This window comes from Rattus norvegicus, chromosome 16, assembly GCF_021556685.1.
Source record: "Rattus norvegicus strain SHRSP/BbbUtx chromosome 16, alternate assembly SHRSP_T2T, whole genome shotgun sequence".
NCBI classification, from domain to species: Eukaryota; Metazoa; Chordata; class Mammalia; order Rodentia; family Muridae; genus Rattus; species Rattus norvegicus.
The window spans coordinates 64,515,231-64,537,347 of record NC_141549.1 but is presented as its reverse complement, the minus strand read 5'-3'; the positions used below and the strand labels follow the sequence as shown (position 1 = coordinate 64,537,347).

The following is a 22,117-nucleotide window of genomic DNA, read 5'->3' as shown; positions in this document are numbered from 1 at the left end:
TAAGTTACTTAAATCAACTAATGCAGTGTTCACATTGAGGAAATAGTTGCCACATGGTATTGCTTAGGGAGCAGCGACAGAGAGCAGTAACGATCTGTGCATGCGTGGTTTTAAAGATTCGATCTTCAAAAATATTTTTGAATCTACTGATAAGCAAGATTGCTAACTGTAGTTCTCAGTCACCACAGTAACCCATGCTTTCTGTTGGGAAATTCAGGAAAATATAAAGGCAGAGAAGTCACCCATGGCTGCTGCATCAAGGTGTTACCAAAAGACTACAGAAAGCCCAACTTTTAAGAGGCATTTGTATTGTAGGAGGCCTCTAAAGATTAGAACATGACCACCATGGCTGAGTAGCCAATCAAAAGCTGAGCTCTGGAAATGGACATATTTGTCCTCAGCTCCTTTCGATTGTTACCAGGAAGCTTCCTGGAGCTCAGAACTGTTCACGATGCATCCCAGATGCTCAAACTGTTGTCTGTAGTGTTCAACAGCTAGGAATATGCCTAAAGAAGCAGTTGTCAGCCTTCCTAATGCTGTGACCCTTTAATATATTTCTTCATGTTGTAGTGACCCCCAAACATAAAATTGTTTCTGTTGCTACTTCATAATTGTAATTTTGCTGCTGTTATTAATCATAACATAAATCATCCATGTTTTCTGAGGTCTGTGACAGGGTCATTTAACCCCCAAAAGGGTCACGACCACTGGTTTAAAGGGCTTTGGGGATGAGCAGATACATAGATGGCCCCTCCTCTGTAAATACTCAAGTCAGAGTAAATGCAAAAGATACTGTCAACTTTAATTTGCTGGAGCATGTATTCATTGTGGAAGAAAGAGTTCTAAGTTGATTTCTAGATTAGATTCCTTTGTTTCTGTTATCCAGATGAAATGAAGACTTCCCAATTGGTCATTCTCTTGCTCTTTATTTATTTTTTGTTTATTCACAAGAGTTTATTTGCATATCTTACCTGGCAGGCCACTTCTTACACAGAGATAGCCTGAGTTATACTCAGTGTGGCTGCAGCTTGCTTGCACAGGAGGAAATACAGGGCAGCCCAGTAACTTCAAGAATCTGAGCAGGAGTTCAGATTCAGATCCATTTGAGGTTGGCATGCCTCAGTCATGGCAGGTGTATAAGGGACAAAGTCAGCACTAATGGTCTTGTTGCCATCCTTCAAGGTGAAACGCTGACTTTCTCTAAAATCATGGTCTGCCAGAAGATGAGGCTAAGCCTCACTTAGGTCCTCTCCAGGCATGACAAGTTCCTTCCCTGGAGGTAAGATCACATAGAAGGCCATGTCCCAAGACAGAGAGAACATGCCAGGCATGAAACGAGACACAAAGAGCTTGTGGAAGCCATCATTCTCCTTGATGAGGAATAAATCTTAGCTTCAACCTTCTGTTAAGGCTGAATGAAGCCTGGATTGACCATGACCATGCCTCAGATTCTCATGATTCAGACCAGAGCACTCAGGATTATCTCCCTGCCTCAGCTTCTCTAGGTTCTTGTAGAATGTCCCAAGGTTCATCACCACAAGGCAAATGTTCTTCTTATATCCCAGCAATTCACATATCTTTCATCTTCAACATGTCATACTCTGTTGTACCTGTCACTACTGTCCCATGGCTAAAATAGAGTAACTTCATTCTACTGGTGTCAGAAATGGGTTTTCCAGGTGTGGTGTGGGTACTGGAATATCAGTGTTCACAGCATCCAGCAGTCCTGCACCTACTTCACGCCTCGTTTAGAATCATGATGCTCAGGGGCATAGAGAACAGAGCCCATGATGACTGGAATCTTCTCTCCTTAATAGTCAAACTCAGCAAGCAGCCCCTGGATCTTCAATGCTGCTAGTTTAACCATCTCCCAATCCTGGGCAGTGTCTGTCTTGTCCACACATACCACAACATGCTCTACTCCAGTCTTTAGCCCATAGAAATGAGTGTTCTCCAATCTGGGGCATGAGGCTGTCATTAGCTGCCACCACCATGATGCCACCATGTAGGGGGAAAGGGTCTGTGACCTTACTCTTAACATAACTGCATGACCAGGACAGTCAGTCTGTGTGGACAGTGGGCTATATAACTCCTCAGAAGGTTTGCTGATGGCAATACCCTGAGCTAGCTCCTCTGGGGCATTATCTATCTTCTTATATTTTTTGAACTAGCCTACTTCCCTCTGCTAGAATATTCATGGTGTCAAGATAACCTCATGGTGGTCCACATCGAGTGGTACCCACATTCACATGGAGTTTGCCATGCACATGGGTTTTCCTGATCTCCAGTGACAGTGGGTAGCACAAGAAGGGTGATTCTGGGACCTTTAGCCAGTCAAGAGAGTCAAGCTGGTGCCAAGAGTACTGAAACCAGGTGTCACTTGCAGTAGGGTGGCAATTGTGGTTGTGGTAGTACTCAGGGACCCAGACAAAGTACTAGGAAGCCAGTGTTCCTCCCTTGTGCTTTTGTTCATGACAATGAAATAAGGTCTTCTAAACACAACAGGGAGGAAGCACCTATGAATTCACAGAGACTGAGGCAGCATGCACAGGCCCTGCACATGTTTGCACCAGTTGGTGTCCTAGAGCTGAAAGGAGAAGGGGGCATATTCCCCAATCTCCAACCCAGAAGCTAACTCCAATTGATAACCACTTACAAGTGAAATTTTAGTTTTCTTCAAGGTAGTCTTACTATGGAAACACACTACTCTTAAGGGTAGGCCACATATCCATCTACTAAAAGAGACATAATTTGTCCCCTTTGACATCCCTACAGAAGGCACTTAAAAGTAGTCTCCTAACCCAGGGTCTTGCCTAACTTTGCAAACTCCTTCCTTAGATGGACCAGAGGCCACTGATTGTCACTGTTTCCTCAGGATTGTGGCCTCAAGGTGATCTCATGTGGCCCAAGGCAGTGGGCTTGTGGCAGTGGAGACCAGTGTGTGCCTGACTTCTGGCACTGTGACGGACAGAGTGACTGCAGAGATGGCAGTGATGAGGCTGGATGTAAGTGCAGGGCATCCTCACTGAGGCAGAAAGTGAGGGCAAATGCCACAGAACCCTCTTTTCGCATTGGATGTGTCTTCGTTTTACATGAAAGAGCCTTGTAGAGGAGGGATGCTGGGATGGATTGTAAACCTCTGGTAGAAAGCCATCCCCTCTCCAACAGGTGCTCCACAGAGGTGCCAGGATTCCGAGTTCCAGTGTGCTACTACTGGTGCCTGCCTCAGCTTCAGCATGGTGTGTGACGGGCGAGAGGACTGTGCAGATGGTTCAGATGAGGGTGGGGAGTGTTCCTCATCAATGTGCAGCCCCGAACTATGTTACCACTCTTGCTACCAGTCCCCAACTGGGTCGGTGAGTTGCTGAAGCTACTGTTTGTTCTCTCTCAGCCACCTACATTCTCTGAGAAAAATCAGTAGTGAGCACACTCATTCAGGTTGTCCCAGACGGCACCTTGATCTCAAAGATATAAACATAGTAGAACTGTCTTGAGTGCCTCTCCAGTACCTGAGCCTTCCTAGCTCCTAAGGCCTGTTTAACTTCTCCCATATATTGTATCTCCTTGTACAGTCATGAAAATGACTGCTGTGCCTCTTCTCATCTCTGCTGTGAGCTGTGGGAGGAATGCTGCATGGTGTTAAGGTCCAAATTTCTGGGCAGGTCAGGAAAATGGCAGTGGGAAGTTTTCTTCCATGTAGATATTTGGAACCTGCCCTGCTCTTAGTTTGAAGACTGGCTATATTAAGGCATCATTACTCAGCCCTCAGCAGCATGCCAGGAACTCTCTTCTTCTCATAGTCGAGTGAAATAAAGTGCTCTGATATTTGGTCACACCAGATCTCCACTGGCAGATGGCCAATTCAGATAGCTTCGTGTGCTTTTCCTCTTATGGATGCAGCAGAGGCTCTGATGTCCTGAACTGAACCTAGCCATTGTTACTCTTGTCCATTGATGGATAGAAGGGTGTAAGGGACACAGCAAGATTGATGAGGCAAAGAGAAGGGACTATTCAGAGGAAAGCTGTTTTAGCTGTCAAAATGGAATGTATCACCATGCAAATCTCATATGAAGATCAAAACCCTTTTGTCAATGCTGTTCTGTCTTCAGAATATGCTGATGGCTTTTCTTCTCTTTCAGGTATGTGCTTGTGCCCCAGGCTTTGAGCTGGAGAGCAATGGGCAAATCTGTCGGGATGTAAATGAGTGCCAGCAGCCATCTGGTCAACCTTGCAGTCAGACCTGTATCAATACTGAGGGCTCATACATCTGTGCCTGTCACCCTGGCTACTTGCTGGGCTCTGATGGCCACACTTGTAAGGCAACAGGTAACCTGGAGCTGGGACTCTCTTCTAAATCATGGATCATGAGCTTTGAACCCCTAACTCTGTTGCTATGGGTCAACCCTACTTATCAAACATTTCTTTCCTACCCATCCGCCCCAATATTTCACTCCCAACCACCCTAATGTCTATCAACAAATGTGTAGATAAAGAAAAATGTCATGTATATACAAAATGGAATTTACCTAGCCATAAAGAAAAAGTGAAACTATGTCACACACAGGAAAATGAGTGAAACTGGAGATTGTGTTAAGTGAAATAAGCCAGACCCAAGAAGACAAATGTTTGTCTTCTAGGTGGAATCTAGATTTAAATATGAATAGATGCATGGCATGAAAGTTAAAGGGGGACTATGGGTGGGACAAAGGATGAAAGGGAGGGGAAATAAGAGAGGGTAATAGAAGGAAGAAAGATAAAATGTCATATTTTCTCTTATCTGTGGAATGTGTGCACATGCCCATGGGGCATGAAAACAGAACTGGGACTACTTGAAGAAAGGAAGTGGACCAACATTATGGGAAATGGTAGTAGAGGGAGGGAGTGGATGCGAGCAAGGTACACGGATGTGTCTAATACAATGTCACAGTGAAACTCACTATTTGGTCCACTAAATAAGAAACTAAAAAAAGATGCTACTTTTTATTTAAGCTAATAATTGTTGCATACTATATACCTTTATGATGTAGTTATTATTGTGATCATTGTTATAAAACACTTCTTCCATGTGAGCTAATTGGCAGCCCAGCCTGTGGGACAACAAGCCCAAGGCCCCATACTGTGTCATATTCTTTCATTTAGCCTGTGCTGATCTTCACTATACAAACTCCTTCATGGTCACATTGAAAGCCATTTCTCTTGGGCAGGTGCTGAGCCAATCCTGCTTGTTTCGATTGAGTTTAACCTATTTCTTTATGGACTGAGAAGCTTAAAAGAAGATATCCTGGCAACTGTAGACAAGAACCGGGTTATTTACTCTGTGGACTATGACTTAGTGGATCAGAAAATCTTCTGGGCCGGTCCCAATGCAGAAAGTATAAGGTGGACAAGTATGGCCACGAAGAAAGATGGGATGGTGGTGCAAGGTATACACCTCTGAGAAGCTCTTACTAAATCCATGTAACATAACACAGAACACAAACAACATGATGGGGGGGGGGCAACTAATGTAAACCCGGGTTGGGTTCTATCTCTTCAATAGAAAGAGTTCAAGGCTTGCTGGTTAGTAAGAAATAGAAGGACACACCCATTGTCATCTCAGTGGACATGGGTTCTCCCAAGCTCTGAGTGATCGACCACTGCTTTAATGATGACCTTCCTCTACAATAGTATTTTGGGACATATTAATAGTTTCCTGTGTTGGATATGCCTATAGCAGTTGGAAAATGAATGAATATGGCATCCAAGTTTAGACCTTTTGGCTTAAGCCTACTGGAGTAACAGTTTAGCATAAGCATACCTATTGAATATGGTACCCCACATTTGATATCCTTTCTTTAGGGATAAAGCCAGACTGTATAGGGGTTGACTGGATTGGAAGAAATCTCTACTGGACTGATGGGAGAGCTGGCCAGATTTTGGCAATTCAGTTAACTGCTGTTGGGAAAGGAAAACCTGAGTACACAGTTGTCTTGGATGATGACCTGATTCAGCCCCAGTCTTTGGCTTTGGATCCCTTAAATGGGTGAGTCGGGCATCAGAACTCTTGGTCAAGAACTTCAAGCTTATTATTCCTCCCGAGTTCTACTTTGGTGCTTGTGTTAGCCCAGTCCAGAACGAGTGACTTAAAACCATGTCTGCTTTTAGATCTAATGCTGATTGGTATCAACCCAAACTTTGGGAAAAGTTCAAAGTGCAAATCACATTGTGGTCAAGTAGTGGTTTCTAAGGCAAAAAAGTGGACTCCTAGAACATAAGGAGAGAAGTTAAGGAGAGTTCATTTATGACCATCCAGATTCGAGTTAAGCTTGAATGATTCCACTTACAGTCTTTTCTTTCTAAAAAGGTAAAATTATAAAAATTTTTAAAAAATTTAAAAATTAGCACAGATGTGTGCATGCATGCTTGTGCACACATGTTCCAGCATCATGGCACGTGTGTGGAAATCACAGAATAGCTTGTGGGATCTGGTTCTCCCTTCCCAGCATTTGGTTTCCAAGAACTGAACTCACATTGTCAGGCAAGAAATTTTCCCATTGACAACCCTCCAGCCCAAAGCACACAAATCAAGTTAACGCCCCATCCTGTCACTGGGATGGCTATATGAGTAACAAATACAAGGAAAAGACACGGGAAATCGGTCCCAATGGTGACCCGCACTTGACAGCCTTTCTTTTTCTTACATGGCTCCGGGAAACTAACAGCAGCGTCTGCTGCATTTGTCAGCCATAGGCAGTAATGGGGTTTCACCTACACAACCACCCATGACAATTTTAAAAGCTATTTTAGCCAATTTTTAAATTTCTCCCTTTTTCTCTCTCCTTTCCTCTTTCTCTCCTTCTTTCTTTTCTTTCTTCTCTTTTTTCTTCCTTCTTTTCTTTCCTTCTTTCTTTTCTTTCTTATTTCTCTCTTTTCTTCCTTCCTTCTTTTCTTTCTCTCCTTTCTTTTCTTTATTCTTTCTCTCTTTTCCTTCTTTCTTTCTTTCTTTCTTTCTTTCTTTCTTTATTTATTTATTTCTCCCTGCCCTCTAGTTAAAGAAAGACTGGTAAGTTCCATGAATACTTTCAGGCTGTGAACTTTGTACTCCTAAGATTCTTGAGGTTATTCATGACAATAAACAAACACCTAAAAGTTTCAAGAAATTTTTCTTTTAATATTTCCACAATTATACTTAAGAAACTAATTAAAAGTTGAGGGAAAATTAATTGAGTCATAACTTAGTAGTTTTCCCTTATTGCTGGAATGGCATTGAATTCTAAGCTACTTTTTTTTAGACACATTTGGAATCTTTTTAATCTTTGTAAGTCAATATTTTGAGAAGTTAATTGATAGACAGGTTCTCCAAGGTGGTGTACTACCATAAAGCTGGCTTTTATCCACACAGATTGATGTACTGGTCTGAAATTGGGGAGGAGCCTCGAATAGAACAAGCTGGCATGGACGGAAACAGCCGAAAGATACTTGTCAATCAAGGCCTTGGCCGACCAACCAGCATAGCTCTTGACCAGTTAAGTTGGAAGATATTCTGGTCCGATGAGAAATTTCACTGCATTGGCTCTGTCAACCTAGATGGTAGTGGCATTCGTGTAAGTGTCCTTTTGACATTAGGATCAGCTGAAGTATCATGGGTCTTGTGTAAAACTCACCCAGAGAGCTCACCTCTCCATTGTAGATGATGCAGCTAACACAAATCCAGAGCCCCTTTTCAGTCGCTGTGTTTGAAGATAAAGTCTTCTGGTCTGACCTTCAGACAAGAACAATACAGTCTGTGGAGAAGATGACAGGCAAGGACAGGGCTGTCCTCATCAAGCGTTCGGGACAGCCCTTTGGACTCAAAGTAAGTGGAGTACTCTTTAAAATGTCTCCCTGGTCCTCTTAGAAAAGGCTATGTCTACGAGCTATCCCAAATCACCAAGTTTAGTGGCACCATCTGCAGAGATTAAGAGCATGCTTGGGGCTGACACTGTAGCTCTGAGGTAGAGTGGTGCATGTTAAGCAGTCATGAGGCCCTGTGTTCAGTCCTCAGCACACAGAAAAAGAGAGATGGGAAGAAAGGTGGAAGGTGGGAGGGAGGAGAGAAAGAAGGAAGAAAGGGGAGGAGAGAGGATTGGTTAAAATTCTATGTGAAAGGATTTAGCACTTAGCCACGTCCAGCTCTTTTCTTTCAGATAATGCATGAAGTCCTCCAGCCCAGGTCTTCTAGTCCTTGTCTGGACATAGGATGTTCTCACTTGTGCCTTCTGAGCCCACAAGCCAAGGGAAGCTGCCGTTGTCCAGTTGGCCTCCTGCTGGCAGATGATGGAATCACTTGTGTGTCTCTCCAGGAGTCTGGGTTTGTGTTCCTGGTATTGCCCACTGTTCTCACCCAGGTACTGTTCTAGAGCTTTCCTGACATGCCTAAGCTTGGTCTGTGTTCTGTTTCTGACTGGGTGTTAGACTTCTCCACATCTAGCTGTAAATGGTGGAGGCCCCTTCCCTTGAAAAATTCTTAAAACACAACTTATGATTTCGCATTCATTATACATTATTCTTGTGATGCAAAACATCTTGATTTGAAAAGGGCTATACTAACCAACATAAGATTTCTTAAAATGCTTAAATGAAAGTGATATGCACTTAAATTCCTTTAAGACATCCTTAGCACACCGGATGTGGTGAAGTTAGGAAGTAGAGACCATGTTTGCCTCTGTTTACCCAACAGAATTATGGGGATTACCCATAGGAATTATGAGGATTCAGATTAGTTGTGATCTAAGCAGCTACCTGCATTCTACCCCAGGAGGAATCTCATTTGGAAAGGGATCATGTTTTAAATTAACAGGGGCTAAACGTACAATCATGCAAGTCCCCGCCCAGACGAATTGTCAATTCTTGGCATTGTAAAACAATGGTACAAATTTGGGGGTTGAAGATTACCTTCAGTTGCCAGTGTGATATTAATTAATGAGTATTGTTTAAAGAGAAAGGCCTTATATTGTCAAAATAGATGGTGCAATAGCCAGCTTTAAGCTGACATAAGCTAGCTATCTGAAAAGTGGGAGCCTCAATTGACAAAAAATTCCAGCTGTAGGGCATTTTCTTAATTAGTGATTGATGGGGATGGGCCCAGCCTTTTGTGGGTGGTACCATCTCTGGGATGATGGTCTTGGGTTTTATTAGAAAACAGAGCAAACCAGTAAGTAGTACTCATCCATGGTCTGTGCATCAGGTTTCCACCCTGTTTGAGTTCCTGTCTTGACTGCTTTTGATGATAAAGTGTGATTTAAGAGCATAATCCAAATAAACTCTTTTCTCCCCAACTTGCTTTTAGTCATGGTTTCATCCCAGCAATATTAACCCTGACTAAGACACATGGATTTCAGGAAGTCTCAGTGCTAGAGGCTCCAGGAAAAGGAACAAATCAACCGCTTTCTGCTTTCAGAATATAAAATGACTGAGATTATTAATTTAAGACTCCTAGCACCAATATCATATTAGAAGATCCTAGTAGACTTGATCACTGTCATCTACCTAATTTCTCCCCATAGATCTATCTGAGAAATCTTAAGACTACTCCATCACAAACAACTGTGCCAGAACACAGAACACTTCCCTTTACCAGTGTCAAGCAGCTGGCATCAGTGGATTATCTTGTCCAGGAAAAGGCCCTCTACCTGTCAGAGCTGAACACCAGTGACATCAGGCTACTGAGGCTGAGAGAACGAGGGATACTGTCATGGCAGAGAGTCATCTCTGTGAGGGGGACAGTGATAGACTTTGCCTTGGACTGGATGAGTGGGAATATATACTGGATCGACACTGAGAATCCCTACATCAACGTTGCTTTCTCCAATGGCCAGTATCCCATTGTTTTACTCAGTGAAAACCTTTACCGCCCATCGTCTATTGTCCTCCACCCACCTACCGCAGTCATGTGCTTGGCAGACTTGGGTTTGCAGGATGCCGGGAGACATGGCTCCAGCATCGAATGTGCCTCTATGGATGGCAGCCAGAGAAAAGTGCTATGGCTGAAATCCCCAGTCCCTGTGGGTCTGGCTCTCTCAGATTCAGGGACCCGAGTATACTGGGCAGATACTGGTAAGCAATTAATATCTACACCTTAAATATGAATCTCACAGAGCCTACACACAAGCATGCCTGCACTCACATGTAAACACATGATTACACACCTGCTCATCGTGTACACACACACACACATGTATCACATCATATATGCTACATATGTATGTATGTGTGTACATATGTATTATAAACAAATCATTGTGAATCGCTGCTATGGAGAGGTAAATGACAGAGAATCAATTTCAGGTCCCAAACAGTAAACAGTATCATCCTGAAACTGGGATAAGACATAACACACTTCAGGATATAGTATAGCTATTAAGACTAAGTGAAATTAACTGACCATCTCTTCCCAGGGCAGGGACTTATACAAAGTATTCAACTCGATGGCTCAAGATACAGAGTAGACCACCAAGGACTTAAGGGTCTTCACCTCTTTGCATGTGGTCAAGACATGATGTTGTGGACAACGGTTGATGATGGTAGGTCTCCATTGCATAGACTGAACTGTGGTCTGAACTTACTCTTGTGATCCAAACTATATCTGCTTCTGCTCAGCACCGTGCCTAGCACTGTCTTTCTCTTAGAAGAATGACTGACTTCCCTAGACTACAGAGGATGTGGAACGATGCGTCTGAGACCTGGAGGGCCTTTTACTTACTCGGTTATTCTCTGTATCAGTGGCCCTGAACCTTCCTAATGTTGTGACGCTTTAATATAGTTCCTCACGTTATAGTGACCCTTAACCATAAATTATTTTTGTTGCTACTCCATAACTGTATTTTTGCCACTGTGATGAATCATAATGTAATATCGGATATGCACAATATCTAATATGTGACCTCCAAAAGGTCACTATCCACAGGTTGAGAACCACCGCTCTATATGAAAATACTTAGGTCCTGAAATTTCTGTGTTTCATAGGATGCTCCTTCCTGCCATGTTATTAATCTGTCACTGTGACAAAACACCCGTGGCAACCAACTTACCAATTTGTGAGGAGGAAAGTCTGGTTTGGACTCAGGTCCTTGGGTTTCAGACCACTTGTTCCAATTGCACTTGAATCTCTGGTGAAGAAGTATATCTTGGTGGATCACGTGGTAGAAAATCCAGTTCCCCCATGGAGACAAAAAGTAAAGACAGGGAAAGAGGAAGGCCAGGGGCCTAAAAGTCTAACCTCCTTTGCCTTATTCCCAAGCTGGACACCAAGTCTTTAAACATGGACCTTAGGGCAACCCTACTGCAGAGGGAGCAGGGCCCGAGTTAGGACTAGGTGGCCACTCTTTTTTTTTTTTTTTGGTTCTTTTTTTCGGAGCTGGGAACTGAACCCAGGGCCTTGTGCTTCCTAGGTAAGCGCTCTACCACTGAGCTAAATCCCCAGCCCCATAGGTGGCCACTCTTAGTTACCATTCCAGCTCATCAAGAAATGACAATACATGTCTTTAGTTGACAAAGGAACCATGAGGTACTAAGTGGATTATACAACACTCTTTCTATTTTCATTTTAAAGTACCTTTACTAATTTGCAGGCTCTTTTATATGTACCTCTACTTTGCGTGCTCACATACAAAGAAATGGGTTTCACTATGACATTTTTTTTTTTTTTTTGGTTCTTTTTTTCGGAGCTGGGGACCGAACCCAGGGCCCACTATGACATTTTTGTACGTGTTTATTGTGACAGTTTCTTCTTAGTCAAACCCTTTCAGCCTCTCCCAAAGCCCCAGTCCCAATCTACCGATCCCCACCGTCCCCAACACACTCCTGCTTCTGCTTTCCTGATGCACAAAGAGTTTTATTCCGGACTCTAGGGTAGCATTTATAGGATATTCATTGTTCAAAGTCACTGTGTTCTAGTACATTAGTTCATCTATGCTAGATTCCTATGAATAAACTCCTAGTGAGTATCTAGATTTAAGGAAACATGAACAAGTTAAACCTGCCTCCTTAAATTTCCAAATAGCTATCAGTCAGGCACTACCCCCAGAGGATCTGTGGTATGTGTCCCTTTCCGCTCACTTTAGGATTCCTTACGACTCTCACAAATGAGCCATTTCCAGAGATATGCTCTAATAAATTTTGAGATAGTCTTCATTAACCACATGGACTGCATTTAAGTGCCACATGTTTTAATTGTCTAGTTCAACTCTATTATTGCTCTAGCTATAATTTTTGACACGTAAAATTGACTTTATTTTTGTGTGTTTGTTTGTTGATTTTTTTTGAGGCAATATCTAACTCTGTAGTCCAGGCTAGCCCCCAATTCACAATCTTCCTGTCTTAGACTCCCTAGTGCTGGATTATGACACACACAGATAATATGTGACTTTGTTATGGTTGGGAGTTTGTCATTTTAGAAAGTTCTCTCAGAACTTCTTTCCTGCAATAAAACTCAGAAAAAATACATACTCTTCTGAAAAAAATCCTTTTGCTTCATTTGACCACATGAATGAGTCGAAATGTTCCTACCGAATGCAAGCCTTTGCCTGGGAAATGGTTCTGCCGTGGATTTTATTTCTGCTAACAGTTACTCACTGGCTTTTGTTTCAGCTCAGATCACCAGAGTTTGGTACAACAAAGCACAAGTCTCAGAAAACCAGTGGTTCCAAGTGGACCAGAAGATTGTAGACTTAAAAGTGTATAGTGTCCTTAGTCAACGGGGTAAGTACAAGTCCAGTGACTTGAGATGACATTGCAATCTACTGAGTGCATGAAGGGGACACTCCACTCTACCCGCTCCTTGGACTGTCTTTGTGTTTCCCCCTATGTTAAAATATCCCTGTCTAAAATTCATACTGGGCTGCACAATGCTCTTGTCTATATTTAGTTCCTCACAGTCTGGGTCAGGCTCACCATTGACACCATTGCCTTTATTAGCGTACCAAATGTGGCTGTGGTGAATCCACTGGGCTGGGAGTTGGCAGACATGATGCTAGCTGTTCATGCTATTACTATAACACATACCAGAGACAGCTGGCTTCTGCCGAGGGAAGGTTCTTTCTGACTCATTGTTTTTGCAGGTTTCAGTCTATGAATGTGCCTCCTTGTTTTGGGGTCTATGGAAAAGGCAACACATTATTACAGGAGCATATGGCAGAGAAAATCTGTTCTCCCCCTGTCTGCAGAGCAAAGGAGGAAGAGACTGGAGTCTGTAGTCCTCTTCAGGGATGTGCCTCCCATGTCTAGATACTTCCCACCAAGCCATATTTCTTCTATTTCCAGCACCGTTCAATACTGGGGTTAGAATGGACCACAGAGACCTTTGAGGGGCCCTAAAGATCTCCACTATAGAATCCGAGTTCTACTTTCAGTTTTGTCCTTTTAAATTTTATTTAATTTTTTTTCTTTATGCACCTTCTAGACTGGCTTTCAGCAGTTGCTGTAGTGTTTTCTCTCCTTTTGGGGCATTGTTGTTCTGTGCATGATTGTGTCTGTGATCTATTCCAGCTCCTGTGAGCATAGTGCCTGAACGTTACCACTGGGCAAGCCTCCTCCTCTCACTTGCCTCTTTCGTTTTTATTATTGAGCATATATTTTTTTCATACAGTATATTCTTATTGTTGTTCTTCCTCCCCCAACTCCTCCTAGATCCTCCCCACTTCCCTACCCACCCACATTCACCCCCATTCAAATACAAACAAGCATCTAAAAAATAGTAATAAAAATAAAGTAAAAGCAAAATAATAGGATAAAAATGAACAAACATAGAAAAAAAGGGCCAAAGAAAAAACACAAGAAGCGCATACACAGACACCTTGCTCATGTTATAAGCAAAACACCCACTCGAGACTTGAGAGACACCTGGTGGTTGGAGCAGGCCTGTTACTTATTGAGATCATGTCTTTGAAGCAAAGGGGACAGGGAGGGACAGCTTTGAGATATAGCTCTTATCTACTACACAAGGCACTTCAGGTAGAATCTTTAGCAACACGCGCACACTTGAACTCCGAAGTGGAGCTAGTGATTGTTCTATCCCTCCATCCTCTGTACTTTTGATGTCAATTGAGCCTCAAACCATCAACTTGGGGACAGTCAAATGTGGCAAGTCTTAAGAGAATGCTATCCTTTGTTTTTTTGTGACAGCCAAACCTCTATGAAAGTGTGCTAATCATGTGGATACCACTAGAGTCTTGGCTTGGTGGGGACATAAATTTAGACTTCTGCCAAGTGATAAATGGTTACACTGGTTTCACTAAGAACTTGCTTAGTTCCTAGAACTATGGCAGTCAGCTTTTCATCTTTTGTGTAAGTTTGTCTGCACCACATGTAACTCTATGATACAGTGTCTGAAGTGTCTCATGAAGTTAAGACCTCATTACAAGTTTACCATTAAACCTTGACGAATGATCCTAAATGAGAAATAGCTCTCTTAATCAGATTATAAAAGGGATGACAAACCTCACAGTTTCCATGGTTTCAACTAACAGTAGTTTTATTTCCAAGGACGTTGTGGCTCTGTCATTCAAGCGAAGCATGCCACAATGTAGTCTTGAATGATTAGGAGATCCCCTCAATTTTTCTTAAGGTGGGCCCTTGTTAGGTGTTTGAAGTCACACTGAACTATGAAGATCTATCCATTACTCAGAGCATAATTAACTAAAAGGAATCAAATTGAAGAGCAATCTAATTTGTTGGAAGCACCTGTGTCATATGCTGTTAATGTATTTATTAAAAGCTTTAGAAAACTCCCCCAGATCTCTCCTAATCTCACTTAATATATTTTTGGCTTGGGAATGGGGGTGATGTGCAGGTAACAACAGCTGTTCAAAAGACAATGGAGGATGCAGTCATATCTGTTTACCAAATCCCGAGGGCAGGACTTGCCGGTGTCCCCGTGGGTACTGCTTGGTTGAGGGCCACACCTGTGTGGAAGCTGTCCAGTGCCCTCCGACGTTGCAATGCTGTAAGGATGGTCAAAGGTGCATTTCCAAGGAGCAAATTTGCAACGGTCATGTTGACTGTCTGGATGGCTCTGATGAAGTGGACTGTGAGTACCTCCTACCCAGCACCCATTGTGCCTCAGTGTGCATGACTTTTGGAAGTACCCAATTCAATACTGCTCCTTAAGTATTTATCCTATATGTCACTGCCATGTTAGCACTGGTTTTTGTTACTGGACAATGTAAAATCCCTATTTTTTGAGCATATAAATTGTTATGTGTCCCTCTGGAAATGCCTTTGGTTTTAGGACAGAGAGCATGAGAGTGAATTGTAAGAAGCTGGACAGTTGTTTGAACAGGTCTTGATATCATTAGCTTAAATAGAATGACTAGTAACCACAGCACAGCAGAAGGAGGTTGGGCAAATGATTCCATCTGTCTTGGCCTTTGTAGGTTTAAATCCAGGTGAACTCCATTCCACATCAATACTTAAGAAGCCAGAAGCTTGGAAAAGGTTGATACCAGAAGCTTTCGAACTTTCCCAGGCTACTGAGTCTACCACGGATGTATATCTGGGACGAGAAGAAATGAGACATCCTGTCAGGACAACACTAACCACTCAAATGCCTGCATCAGAGAGCAAGGTTCCAGAAACCAAGGGAAGAGCGGAAACTGTTCAATCCAAGGACTTACGGACAGCGACACACAGGCCTTGTAGCCAGGACTTTTGCAACGGGAATGGGATCTGCATAATGGAAGGAAAGTTGAGAAAATGCCGCTGCCTGGTCGAGTATGGTGGAGAGTTCTGCCAAGAAGCAGCCCGTGGCCCTGCCACTGGCTACATAGCCCTGGGCGGAGTCATTGCTGTTTCAGCTACCCTGGCAGTTTTGGGGCTGTTCCTACATTCCAGAAGAGAACGTAAATTCAAGAGGTGAGTGACTATGCGTGTCTTCGCCTGAGAGTTGCATTTCAGTCACTCATCTTAAGATGAGTAGGGTTGAAGCTTTAAGTCCATTCTAAGAATTCATTTTCTGAGGAATAATTTGGCTGAGGCACTTGTTAAACAACCGGGAGTAATCGTAATTGGATTGATCTCCTTGAGACCCAAGGGACGTGATACAGTGTGTGTGGGGGTGGGGGCAGGGGCGAGACATTGCTAGGGTAAAATCTGCTTTAAGGAATGAAAGTGAGAAGATTCCCCATCTTTGACGTGATAGGTCAGCACCTCAGACTGCAGGCATGTTTGTTCGGAGGTTACTAATTTGCCAGGATGCCAGACTGGCTGTCACAGGCAACACGAATGCATGCTCTCGAGAAGCCTTAGCAGATTGTTCTGATTCGATGTTCCTCTCCCTGACTGGTGGGCACCTTCCTTCCCCTTCACAATGTCTTCCTGCTCCTTTGTGTCCGCATGCCCTCTTCTTAGGGAGACAGTCCTGTTGTTGTGGGGTTCTTGTTTTGGACTCACGTCATTGCCTCCTTGGAGACCCTACCATCACCGTCTATATTTCATTAATTTGGGGGCATCAATGGGGCACAGCTTAACCCACACTCAGAGGTGAAATTCAGGAAGAATGTAAAGAATCGACACTGAGTTTTATCCAAGGGCAAGAAGGTCATTAAAGGAACAAACGACAGTCAAATGGAACTCCTGCCATTACAGGAGAGAGAGTGGAGGGCGTGTCTGAAGGAGGTGATGGACGTGCTGAGAGGGAGCCTTAGGCCGCTGTCAGATGAGGAATTATAAAGGGTTCTGCTGCTTTCGGAGCTGCCTTGCTGTTCTGTCTTCCATGCACAGACTGAAGAAAGGGCAGGAGTATCAACCTGTCCAAGCAAAGGCTGGTTAATGCATAACTGGTTTACTCTTGGTCCTTCTGCCATGTTGTCCTGCTTTCTGACTTTACTTGTGTCCCACTGCCCCTTACCTGTCCTTGAAGTTGTTTCTCATTGACTGGTCCCTGAGTTTTCTTGAGTGGAGAAACAATACTATATTTTCCCAGTAACAAATATATATATATATATATATATATATATATATATATATATATATATAGCATGAGTGTTTGCCTAGAATGTATACATTATACATGTCTGCTATGTATGTACAATGCCTTCAAAGGCCAGAAGAGGCCATTGGACCCCTGGAACTAGAGCTCCAGGCAGCTTTGAGTCTCCATGTGGGTACTGGAAACTGAATTCAGGTTCTCTGCAAGAGCAGGAAATGAATGTTCTTAAGAACCGAGGCATCCCCCCCCCCCCCCGTAATCATATTTTAATCTTGGTTCCTTTTGACATTGTTTTCTTTGGTTATAGAACATCATCAAAAAATTTGGACTATGATAAAGAAAATAACCAAGAGGAAGAAAATCTAATGAAGAGTGAGACTTTTGTCAACGAAGTCTATGATGAGCAGGTAAGCCGCAGGAGCCGGGGAGGTTTATCTGAGGAAAAGGGGTGGCGGGATAGGCTATTAAAAAGTGATTGTGAAACATCTAAGCTGGGTGAATGAGGCTGTAACTTATATTAAACTTTTGCTTACACAGTCTTTGGTCATTAGCTCTGATTTGGCGAATTAAAATAAAACATGCATGAAATAGTGGCCTAGACATTTCAGTAGCATGCACACGGGGCTAATGATATTGGGAGTAGGGTGGGCTGCTGTTAGGATTAGAGTTACCCCCCAAAACTCAGGTACCCAATCCCCATGATCTCTACTAACGTCCTTAAGTTCCACCAACGGATTTTCTTGGTTTGTACAAAGACAGTGTTATGTTCTCTAACTTCAACTCTCTCCCACAGGAATCCTTAACCTCCTTACAAACTGAATAACCTCATTAAAAAAAAATGAGCTGAAACATTTAAATAAATGCTGCTTGTCTACTCCCTTGTATGATGTCTTAACTTTCCTAACAGTTTGTGGTAAATACTGATTACTTCTTCAACTGATTCCTTCTTAAATTAGAGACAGTCACCTGGTAACATAGTGGAGTTTAGAAAACTGCAGCTTCTTAGATACGGTGAGAATCCAGTTTGACTTCCATGTAGCTCAGGCTGTGACTCAGCTCCAAGTCAGCCCAAGTCATGTGACCCAGTGTCAGTCGGAAGTTCTAGATTTAAATCTTAGCTCTGACACTGACTTTGAGATAAGTAGTCCTCTGAACCATGTTTCTGGTTCACCAAAGAGAGCGATCTTCTTGTCATTCTAGTTAAAAGCCAGGTTTTGGTGTAATAGGAAATGTTCAAGTATTTGGTCTTTAGCATCAATCACTACCCTGGATAAATGTCACTTCTGGGTTGGCAATTGTTTATAAAAAAACATTTATTTCCTTTATGACAATGTCAATCAATTTTGAAACTAATGGAAAAGATAAAAGTACTTTGCAGATATAGAGTCTCAGACACGTGATACGTCTCGTGCTATTTAAAATAACATCAGTGGATACTGTTGTCATCGACACAGGATATGGGCTACACTAGGATTAATCCTAACTAGCGCTTGCCCCATGAGGACCAAACAAGTGCTTGGCCTGCTAACATGTCTGCTCATGTTGCTAAGTGATAGTGCTTCCTGGGGAATCGAAGGCATTGAGTTTGTGATGTACATAGGGTCACAATGGTAATGTGGTCAAAAACTTGGTAGAAGCAACCTTGGGCAAATCACTTTGTCCTGTACAATGCCTAGGTGTGGCTTAACATGGTGCCTGAATCCAGTCACATGAGTCTAAATTGTAATAAGCCCAATATCACTCGGGAGTTTCCTTGTTTGTGATCTTTTCTCGTCTTTTGCATTTTTGTCTCACAGAATGAGCTCATACAAGCCACTAATGAGAAGCCCTAGGCTTATTACTGCAGGCAGTGCATAAAATGTTCCCTGCTCTTCAATGGAGTATAAAATCTTCTAAGTAAAGATCAACTTGATCTGAAGAACAAATGCCAGGGGAGCCTCTCTTCCTGATTAGGCTGTGCTAGGTCTTTCTGGCTAGAAGGTAGGACAAGCATCACTAAGTTGTGCAGAAGCTCGGCTGTACCAGAGAAAACTCATCTCCACTTTCCAGAACTCAGTGTCCCCTGAGCCACAAAAGAATTTGTTTTTCCTACCTCCTAGGAGCTAACATTGCTGTTCATTCTGCCCTTGACAAGTCCCTGTCTTCACTCTTCACGCATGTATGAAAATGCCATGAGAAAAATCAGGCTTGAAAGCAGGTGATGCACATCACTATTGTCACTTTGGATAGGATGGAGTTGCTGCCTTGGTCCCCTCAGGACCTTTATCCTTCTTCCAGTCCTCAGGTCTTGTATTCTGGCTTACTCAGTCAGCCTCTCCAGGCTCAGTGCTTGACTGTGACTGTCAGTCACTCCTCAGACACAGATTGCAATGCAGACCCCAGGAATTCCTGCCATTTCAGGGGGAAGAAGGCTACTGACCATTGTCAGGCAGTTCCTCCTCCCCCTCCTCCCCCTCCTCCCCCTCCTCCCCCTCCCTCCTCTTCCTCCTCTTCCTCCTCCTGCTCCTCCTCCTCTTCCTCCTCTTGCTCCTCAAATCCTTGAATCCTTTGTCTGGACAATCTATGTTTCCTATGAGTGTATGCCAAGTGTACTCCATCCGAATCTATTGTAACATATCCCTTAATGCTTTTCCCTATTCAAGAATTTATACAACATACTGAATATCCTTTTCAGCAAAAGGACATGATTTTAGAATGGATTCTCCAGACTTTATTTAACAATTCCTAACCACCCGTACCTCCTGAGCTGGCTTGTCAATTTCATAACTTCCCCCCCCCCCACTGGTAGAAATGATGCATTTTAAACCATAAGAGCTTTCTAGTATGACAACGTCTATGTTATATGCTAATGTGTCAGTGTCTTTACGTGTGTTCTCAGAACCTCAAGTTTATAGCGGTCTTAGTTAGGGTTGCTTACTGCTGTGATGAAACACCATGACCAAAAGCATCTTCAGAAGAAGAGGGTTTGTTTGGTTCAAACATCCTGAATCACAGCCCATTTAGAGGAACCAAGGCAAAAATGCAAACAGGGCAGGAACCTAGAGGCAGAGGCTAATGTAGAGGCCACAGAGGGCTGCTGTTTACTGGCTTGTTCAGCCTTACCTCTTCTAGAACTCAGGGCCAGCAGTCCAGGGTTGGCCCTACACATAATGGACTGGGCTCTCCCACATCAATCACTAATTTAAAAACTAATCTACAGGCTTGCACACAGCCCGGTCTTAGGGAGTCATGTTGTCAATGGGGTTCCCTGTGGTAAGACAACTCTAGCTTGTGTCAAGTTGACATAAAACTAGGCAGCATGATAACATAGTTGCCAATGAATAAATGGAACAGGAAATCTATAATAGAAGTAGAATCTCTGGGTGTTCTTCTGGAAAAATAAGGGTCTTTAGAATGTTGATTGACCTGTGCACATTAGGCTCAAGGACATACCACACACATGACTTTTGCTGGCTTTTTTTTTTTTTTTTTTTTTGGCTAGCATGTTAAATTTAGCACTTTACACTTCTTACAGAAAACAACCAGGCAAAGGGGAACTCTGAATACAGAGTTTGTGGCTCTCAGATCAGCTTCTAGCTTGTTTTGCCAATCAGCTTCCTGAGCCTGCCCTGTCCGGATTCTATTCGTGTGCTTTCAGCCGAGCTCTGAACTGTTGCCTTCAGTGTACTAAAGGAAGGAGGCCCTCTGGTAATATCCAAAGTCTTTCCAGCATTACAGATGAAGCAAAGGCAAGTCTCATACCTACAGCATAGACCACACACATGCTAGGAAAGTGGACTACACTGTTTAGGCCCTGGTAACCCAGCGATAAGAGGACTCTATTTTGGAGCACCATGGCCATAAATGGCAGTGGTGTAGGGAGGGGTTTGGCAGGGACATTAGCCATGCAAGTGGCTAAGGTTCATGAAATCTGTGAAGTAATATTCCTGCTCTTTCAGGCCCTCTCCCTACCTAATTGCTTTCCAAGTGGGACAACTGACTCACCTCCTTGTCAGGGTAATGTGTAAATCAAGTCTTCTGTCTCATCCTCTGTTCTATTGTCTGGTGCAGGGTCTTGCTGTGCCAGCCAAACTGGCTGTGGACTCCCAATACCCTTACCTCAGCCCCCCTCCCCCAAGTGCTGGGATTGTAGATATAAACCAACACTGAAGGCAGCCCTCCGCCTTCTCCCACTCACCAGCAGTGGCCCCTTGCTAAGCTTTATCTGTGCTTTCCTTGGTTTGAATAAGTTCATCTTCGTGTTTGTGACCTCCTTTATCATCACAGGAGGACGAAGGGAAGAAGTCATTTCACTGCCTGCTGCAGAGTGAGGGCCCAGAGGAACATGGGTAGGGGTGAGTGTCACGAGAGGGTGAGAATTTCAAACACTTTTTTTAAAAATTTGAAGTAGTAGATAACAGAGTCCCTATTTTTATTCTTCTCACATGGGAAGAAGAAGCTCATCTGCAGTGACGCCCACCTGGGAATTGGGAACAGATATGTATGTATGTATGTATGTATGTATGTATGTATGTATGTATGTATGTATATACATATATATGCATGAAAAATTATGTATGGAGGAGAAGAAAGGGTCTGTGTGTGTGTGTGTGTGTGTGTGTGTGTGTGTGTGTGTGTGCAGAGAGCAAGTATCACAAATGTCCCTAGGCTGACTACCAACTCACAATACAGCCTTTTATGACCTTGCACTTCTAATCCTCCTGTGTCTACTTTCCAAATCCTAGGCTTATAGGCATGCACCATCACACCCTGAGAATCCAAGTCTGTAGGCTTCCAGTTACTTGCCTGATGGTTCATGGGGCGACTCATACCTTGGCAGAATAAAATGTTCCTTGGTAGCTAGCTAGTCATGTGTCACATTACCTTTTATTCTAGAAGCATTCTCTAGCACTAATTGTATTTGTTCCAGGATGTGTCTCCTACTAAAGATACTATCATTTGCCCAATAGAGAGCAAATGTCAAGGTGTTCCTAGTCTTCACTGCTAGCTTCTAGTCCTTACCATGTGACTGTTGAATGAAGGAAGGTGAAGGACAGAAGAAAGGAAGCAGATCCAGGGAAGGGTACTCCAACATTACCTTTTCCCTTCTCACTGTTCCTAAAACATCATCCCCCTCCCTCCATCTCCTGACCCTGACTTACTGTTCTCCACCCTGTTCTAAGATATCCCTCAGTA

At 43.2% G+C, this 22,117-nt stretch overlaps 2 protein-coding genes and 1 pseudogene across 2 annotated transcripts in view; 1 reads left to right on the top strand and 2 right to left on the bottom strand.

The window, feature by feature from the left end:
• Lrp13 (LDL receptor related protein 13) overlaps positions 1-17,826 on the top strand; it is a 49,685-nt gene extending 31,859 nt beyond the window's left edge. For both annotated transcript variants that reach the window (XM_087589437.1, XM_087589438.1), the window contains 15 exons: positions 2,876-3,005; positions 3,169-3,356; positions 4,140-4,326; positions 5,205-5,423; positions 5,839-6,022; positions 7,382-7,583; positions 7,670-7,834; positions 8,166-8,366; positions 9,525-10,074; positions 10,416-10,541; positions 12,607-12,717; positions 14,807-15,043; positions 15,390-15,867; positions 17,250-17,349; positions 17,736-17,826. In XM_087589437.1, coding sequence (XP_087445563.1) covers positions 2,876-3,005; positions 3,169-3,356; positions 4,140-4,326; positions 5,205-5,423; positions 5,839-6,022; positions 7,382-7,583; positions 7,670-7,834; positions 8,166-8,366; positions 9,525-10,074; positions 10,416-10,541; positions 12,607-12,717; positions 14,807-15,043; positions 15,390-15,867; positions 17,250-17,349; positions 17,736-17,765 — 3,108 coding nt within the window. In that variant the 3' untranslated portion in view covers positions 17,766-17,826. The remainder of the gene's footprint in view (positions 1-2,875; positions 3,006-3,168; positions 3,357-4,139; positions 4,327-5,204; positions 5,424-5,838; positions 6,023-7,381; positions 7,584-7,669; positions 7,835-8,165; positions 8,367-9,524; positions 10,075-10,415; positions 10,542-12,606; positions 12,718-14,806; positions 15,044-15,389; positions 15,868-17,249; positions 17,350-17,735) is intronic.
• The window catches only part of Erich1 (glutamate-rich 1), a gene marked incomplete at its 5' end in the record, with an annotated part of 52,793,804 nt that overhangs the window by 19,127,016 nt on the left and 33,644,671 nt on the right, over positions 1-22,117 (bottom strand).
• On the bottom strand, positions 1,068-2,473 carry Tufm-ps1 (Tu translation elongation factor, mitochondrial, pseudogene 1; annotated as a pseudogene).